General features: G+C 36.2%; 1 protein-coding gene across 2 annotated transcripts in view; it reads right to left on the bottom strand.

Moving 5' to 3' along the window:
- Positions 1-1,987: 1,987 nt before the first annotated feature.
- The window catches only part of LGSN (lengsin, lens protein with glutamine synthetase domain), a 59,770-nt gene continuing 54,173 nt past the window's right edge, over positions 1,988-7,584 (bottom strand). For both annotated transcript variants that reach the window (XM_041410707.1, XM_041410708.1), the window contains exons 3-4: positions 4,782-4,960; positions 1,988-3,187 (exon numbers count right to left, since the gene is read on the bottom strand). In XM_041410707.1, the coding sequence (XP_041266641.1) occupies positions 1,988-3,187; positions 4,782-4,960 (1,379 nt within the window). The remainder of the gene's footprint in view (positions 3,188-4,781; positions 4,961-7,584) is intronic.

Genomic DNA, 7,584 nt, shown 5'->3' with positions numbered 1-7,584 from the left:
TATGTAGTATATATAATAAAATTCATGTTTATTAAATTCAGTTATAGAAGTCCATTATATATTTTTAAAGTGAAAGTATACAGTGGCAAATAATTATAAATCCAAGACAAATGAGAAACTGTCTCATAACCAACACCAACGAATAACTTTTAATGTGTGACTGCTGTGACTAAATACTAAGTATGGTAAGTAAGGTCTCTGAGAAAGAGAATAATTTTTATTTGTGTCATCTGCCAAGAGCTTGTGCAAATGGTAAGTAACCAGAAAGAGAAAAGACAGATTTCCAGAGCTCCTGAAGAAGAGCTTGGGCAGCAAAACATAAGAATTTTTTTCAGAATGGGAAAAATTTCTGCTTAAATGCAAGGCTATGTAAATATATGCTCAATGCAAATTAGCCTCTAGCAAAGAAAAAAGTCCCCTGTATGCCTGAAAATTAGGCATTCAAAAATGTATCATGAGAGTAAGAGAGAGAATCAAATTCACAGAGGAATCACAGAGTGAGACATGGGAATTCATCATGTTTCTTTAGATTATTTATTTCCTCTTGCTACCTGAGTATAAAATGAGTTCTTTGGAATCACACAAAAAGCTTGAGCATACCAGGTGCTACATTTCAATTACAATACTTGGTAGGGGAAGAATGGAAGATCCATCAGTAGGCAAGTAGCACATTCCTGTTCACACCTTCCTAATTCTGCAAGTTGACAGAGGCATTGACTGAATCTTGTTTTTACTCCACTAATGACCAAACTTTCACTCACAAATTCCAACACATAGATCAAAATATCGTGACCAGATGAAGAACACCAGAAAGCATTGTTAATGCAGTGGTGGTGCAAGAAACAAGTGTTATCTTTAATAATAAAGTATGACAGCAGCAACAAGAACAAAGAGCAAATCTAAACCCCACCTCCTGCTATTCCTAAAAATTATTTTGCTTTACACCAGCTGCCATTTCTAATTTTAGGATTGGGTCTTTTGTCCCTCTATTTTAACCATGACTTTTCAGTCTCTGAATTTGCATCTTCAATCTTTCTTTCTGGTTTCAACTTACTCTTTCTGCTTCTCTCCTTAGTCATTTTCTGCATACTTGATAAAATCAAGTTTCCCAATAAAGTACAGTTTAGGCTCTAAAATCTCTGGTTTTCTTGCCCTTTTTATTTTCCCTCATTTGTCATTTAAATCTGAGTTAATTCATTAACCATCAAAACAGATACAAAACCAGCTCATTTTTTATTGCACTCTGGCCTGACACAGCTGCCTTTCTATGAATTATTCCCTCTTTAAGTCACCATTTGATTTCTTTTAGTATCTTTATTAACTATAATTCTTGAAAACTCCATTCAGCAGAAAAGTTCATGATGCATAGATTATTATGTAATTCATCCTAGTTTTTTGATTTATGTCCATTAAGATACTGATTCCTGCCTCTACAGGTTCTATAGCCTCAGTCCTTTGCTCCTCTCTCTACAATGTTCATTGTTCTAGTTTACATTTTAAATCAAACTCATATTCTTTTGCTTTAGCAACCCATCAGTTACTGAATAGGCTGGAACAAATTCCATAACCAAGCTGAACACGAAATTCCTTGCCTTCCCCAGTTCTAAACCCCACCCCTCATCACTGTCCCCATCACTCCCATTTTTCTGCATGTTATACAGTCCTGTCACAGTTGTTGCAGTTGCTCTTCTTCTCCATTTCACCTTCTCTTTTCTCCATTTCACCTTCTCTTTTCTTCTTTTCACCAGCAGGCCTGCCCAAAAACCTCCACCTGTTTTTTAAGAGCTTGTTAATGCTATTTCATTAATACATCAGCTTTGTGCTGCCATGAAAGTATATGAACAATTAAATATAATTACCATGTGCTATACAAAGGAGGGGGGGGGGAAATCCCAAAGCATTTTTAAATATATTTAAAACTAATATGAAGAATCTGAGCCATTCACTATATGCATTTACACAGCACCACTACAGAAGAGTGCTTCTTCTAAATAAAATATCCCAGGCATTTATTCCTTTCACTATCCATTTCTTCGGTTTCTAACTCATAATGTTTCATGGCAACAAAGTATCGGATAAAACTTTCGCCTAATGCTTCCTTAATGCACGAATCTTTCTCGAGTGCAACCAGAGCATCTTCTAGTTTCAGAGGGATAGATGAGTGTTTCAGATCACCAGTGTGATTTTCCTCTTCAAGCATATCATCATACCTGAGTCCTCTCTTTACTCCATCTAGACCTGCAGCAATAGTAGCAGCAAGGACCAGGTACGGGTTTGCTGCAGCAGAACTTAATTTATTCTCTATGTAAGTGCCTTTTCCACCATGACATTTGACATTAAAGGCACAGCTGTTATCATTATACGCCCATTTTGCATTTACAGTCTCTTTTGATTCTTTGCTGTATTTAGAATACGACTTGCGGCAGCTGGTGGTAGGAGCCATCAAGCAGCTGATAGCTGCCGTGTGTGCCAAGAGACCTGACAGCCAGTTTTTTCCAACCTCTGAGAGCTCCTCAACTCCATAACCGGCAGAAAACAAATTCTTCTGGCCATTCAGATCCCACAGGCTGTGTGATAGAGCCCCTGAATTGTAGAATCCTGATTCTGAGAAAAAGCTAGCCACGTAATTGTACTTCTTAGCCACCTCTTTAAGGCCTGTTCTAAATGTGAAGGCACTGTCAGCTGCATCTAGGCCAAACGCTGGATGAAAAGTGATCTCCATTTGCCCAGGCCCACTGGAAGAAGAAAAGCTTTCAATGTTGGCACCAGCATAATACATTCCTTCAATGAGCTCCTGAATGAAAGTCTGGTCATGGTTATTTAGTATCGTGGCTGCAGGAAAGGATATTGTCTTTGAATTTACAACCTCAGTAATGCCATAAATACAAAATTCATAAGTGAATGCAGAGTGCAAAGAAAAGCCACTGTCCTGAAGCTGGCTCAGCTGTTTCTTGGCAATGTGCCTTGGGGAGGTCATTAGTGGGGTGCCCAGCACGGTGAAGGAGTCACATATCACTCTTGCAGTCTGCTCAGTCCAGGGTAGTATTCGAAATGTTGATAAATCAGGGTTCAGAATTATGTCACAATTGAAATTGGTTGCATTGATGTAATCTAATTCATTATCTTTAGGATTCAGCGTCAGTTCAAGGTAACTTCTGGGCATGGCAATACCATGAATTGCTTTCTCCTAAACACAGAGCAGAATGACATGTTACCAAACTAGAAAAGAGCTCAATGGTATTTTTATGTATGTAAAAGACATAAAATTCAGGTTCTCAAGTAGAACAATGATATTTTCATAAAAGAACACTAAAATGCAGTGATCACTGACATGAAGGGTAAGAGCCAGTTGCTGTGTCTTTATAAAGCAGAACAACTTTCTGTAAGATTGGCATGAGAACTGTGATGTCAATGATGATTTTTTAAATTTCCATAAAGGACAAAAAAATGTTCAACATTTTTCTTGCATGATGTTTATATAATTATGGGTATCACCAGTTAGGTGCACACTTTGCAAGTCAGACTTTTATCTACAGTTAGTCTATTTAGCTTCCATACCCTCTGACCAATTTTTTGACGTAGGCCCAAGTGACCACACAAGACTCAATTCAATTCAGGTTGTAACTTCCCTTTAAATACTGTTTTTCAGATGCAACATTTAACAGAAAAATTGCACTTTCTAGACTTAAAAAGTTTGGGGCAAAATACAGGGAACCACTTACAGGTGAGAAAACTTCATAATTATACTTTCTTCTCCGTTTGAACAGAAAGTTTCAACTGATGAAAATGAAATTCAGGTAAGACCCCAAGGAAGGATCATCTACCTCCAATCAAGCACCTTTACAACTTCCCTTACGATCAAACATTTTTCTGATGAAAGCTGCAATTAGGCCAAGTTCTATCAAGTGAAATTTGGTTCATATTTACATCTTACCTTCATTATTCTAAGGGAAAAATTTGTTATTTGTGTGAGCAGAGGAGACAAGAACAAACCCAGAGAGGGGAAAGCTCAGAGCTGAAAATAGCCAATTTTGCATTTTCATATGGAAACTGCATGTGGTGGTTTCGCTTAATATGAAGTAATTAATTAATTAATTAAGTCTGTCTTCTTTTAAGCAGGTGACAGTCAACAGTATCAATGTGTGACACCCATAACCAAAACCGCACTACTCTGGTGAACCCTGCTCCAAGATGTTTAAGCTGTCCCTGTGGCACTGAAAAAGGCGTCAAAGGTGACTGCCCCATAGTAGTACCTCTCCCTCCTTGAACACTGCTACCTAATTTATCCTGCTTCCAGTTTGATTTTTATTTCCTGAATCATTACTATGGTAAACATTGCTGTTAAATCGTTGTGCAACTTAGTGATATTTTCCTATCTTATTGATAATTATGACATTTCTCATAACTAAAATTATTTTATTTTCAGTCATTTTATTTCTTTCAGTGTTTACACCTTTCTTTTTTGAAATTTAAAGATGTTCTGCAAACTAAAATTTTTATAATGTGTTGAATCTGAAAAGATATTTCTGAGGGAAGAGATTATTAGAACTTCAAAGAACTGAAATTATTTGCCTTATCTAATTAGATTACTATTTGGAGTAAAAGAGGAATAAATTATTGCAGTGATGAAAGAAGTCTAGATCCTTTGGGAACATGAGCAAGGGGAGGGAACAGATAATTTCTTCTAAGTTGGAGTTATTTCCTTCAGTATGAAAAAAAATATAATTTAAGGATGGGGGCATGAAAACACATAAAGGTACAACTGGAAACCAAAAACTTACTTGAAAAAATCGAGAAGGAACATTCTTTGACCTTGACACACCATGGAGGTCGACTGATTCAAATCTGACAAACTGCACGTTGTCCCTGGCCATCTGCTGCTTAATAAATTCAATATGAGAGAACAGGTAAAGGAGAGTTGGGTTTCTGAGGCCGTTTACGTCAGGGTCTCTGTTGAATGCTGGAAGTGAAGAGGAGTGTTCACGTCAAACAAAATAATGAATGTTGGAATAAGGCTCTCCTAAAAAAGTGCAATAGTAGGAAATTGTGGCACGGGGTGTAAAAACAGAAATAATAAAAGGGTTTGGATCATGACAGAGTTTTGCAAGTAAACACATGTATTTTTCCCTCACATCCTGTATAAAATTCCTTATTTTTTTGGAATGGTCTGTAATTTAAACTCTTTTTTCAAGTTAAGAAAAGAACACATGATAAACCCAGGAATTTATGAGGTTTGTTGAGGGTTTTTAGGAGCAAAAGTGGTAATTGGATAGCTATTTCCCACTGAAAACTGACAGAATACAGGGATTGTTTCTTGAATGACTTTGTAAAGTGTGTTGATACAGAAACATAATAAAAAAGGCTCTTGTCTTCTACTAAACCTTTCTTGAGGTCTCTTGGGGAGGATTGCTTTCTTCTCCAGCACAGGCAGTGACTTTTAGGAGAAGTTCAGGCATTTATACGTTTGCTGTTATGGAGTCATCAACTGTATTGCAGAAGCTGCAGGGCACTGTAAACTTCTTGACCTGAAGGCAATAACATCCGAGTATAACTTCTATAATGGAGCAGAGAGATGGGCACAGTAACTTCCTTTCTCCAACCTCAATCTCTCAGCCTCTTTTCTTTGGAGTATCTATGCATTGTTTTTATTCAAGTTAAACTACATACGGCATTAACTTCCACTTGGTACAATAAACTAAAACCTAAACTAAACCAAGAGTAAAATTTTATATTAACAGGCAAAAAATGGGGAAAAATATATTTCTTTTCACACTTCTGGGGGAAAAGTCCTCCATTCTTCCTGAGGATGTGCACAGATGAATTTTTGCAGACATTTCAAATCCACAGTGAAAGATCACCAACAGCAAGCATTCACTGCCAACCTTCAAGTGGAAGTTTAAAGCTTCATGCTGAGGCACTCTGAAGGTTGCTGGGAGCAATCCTAATCTCTCCAGTAGCAAAGTCCCCAGACTAGAGCAGATGTCCTCTAGCAGCAGCCAGCAGGCACAAACACAGCTTTTTGACCTCTCCTTTGGGGCAAGTAGCACTGCCAGTGGCAATGCTGTAAGAAGGCTCACCAGCTGGCCCAGCACAAGGCTGTCAGATTATTCCCTGAGAAGACCACAAATTCATCAGTAGTCACAGACTTCTCAGAATCTTTGAGGATAACTGGAACATTCTCTAGCTTAGATGGTAAGGAGGTTACTTTAGGTCAGTTAAGTAAGAAAAAGTTAAGTTATAATAGTGCTTCATGAGGAATGGCAGCTGAAAGCACAGAACAAAATTTAAGTAAATAGGAGAACAGAGTAAAAATTGAACAGAAAGAAAATAATTTTGTCACATTTACTTCTCCTCATGACATCTTTCTCTTTGGCTTGTTTCAGCTCTAAATTCTTTATGAAAATTGCTTTTTTATCCTAATGTTTTCTATAAACACTGGGGCAATATGCCCTTTAAAAGATGAGTATTAAATAATGAAGTCCTGTTTAAAAGTTTTGTGCAACACTCACTCTGTTCCAGGTGCTGCCAAAACACAAGAGCAAGCAGGGAGGACTGGCCTTGCCTTGCCTATGCCACCAAGTTATTTGAATACCACTTCAGTCATCCTGTCACGTTGTTTTACAATATATGGGTTTACTGGCATTTATCAGATTTGACTTTTTTATGAACATGACCAATATTTAGAAGTTTATTAAGAGGCATAAACTGTGGCTGTTTAATAGTTTAACTTTAGAAGATTGTGAAAATCTTCCTAAAGTTTATATCAAGATAATTTTTTTTTTATTCCAGGGACAGAAATCTGAGGTTTTTACCTTTAAAGCAGTGCTCAATGCCTTATTTTATACATGTTTAATTTCCTTGGCAAAGATGGTAAACATTTTCTGTCAACCACCTGTCATACTGAGATTTTTATGTCTTCATATTGTTCAAAGAAAGGATTGGCTGACAACCCTTGACATCAGCCTTTACTTTTAATGTAAATTTACATTTACTTTTAATGTAAATTTTGCAAGTATTTCTTAAAATGTCCTGAAATGTTGTCACTTAAATTTTCATCTACTGAACAAATATTTTTCAGGTAAAAATATAGAAATAATGAAAAAAAAAGCAACTTTAATTCTGATCAAATTTATTCTTTAAAACAGTATTTCTGAGAGACATAGATTCTATAAAGCAGCATCTAAGAAAAACACAAGTATGTCATATTGCTGATGCATAAATTCATTTTAAAAGTACAGTGACAAGTATACTTAAACATCTGGCAATGGCAGATGATTTCCCAAATTTTATATATGTGTGTCTTGAAGCCAAAGTTATTTAAATAAATACATAACTCCATATGTGAACAAACATTAACAGAAAATTCATAAGCATACAATTTTTCTAAAGAACATTAAGAAAGAAAAAATTAATAACTAAAGGAGCAAGAATTTGTCTTCTGCAGTTAGACTTTAACAATCAAAGAAATAAATTTTTAAATTATGAGAATAAATTGTATATATTGGTCTAGTATTAGTCTAGAATTAATCTATATACCCATATAGACACCCTGCTAGTCAAAAACACTTATTAATCTACAAGAGC

Source organism: Onychostruthus taczanowskii, unplaced genomic scaffold (genome assembly GCF_017590055.1).
Source record: "Onychostruthus taczanowskii isolate IOZ18803 unplaced genomic scaffold, ASM1759005v1 scaffold33, whole genome shotgun sequence".
NCBI lineage: Eukaryota > Metazoa > Chordata > Aves > Passeriformes > Passeridae > Onychostruthus > Onychostruthus taczanowskii.
Note: the sequence above shows the minus strand (reverse complement) of the source record. Positions and strands in the feature narration are given on the sequence as shown.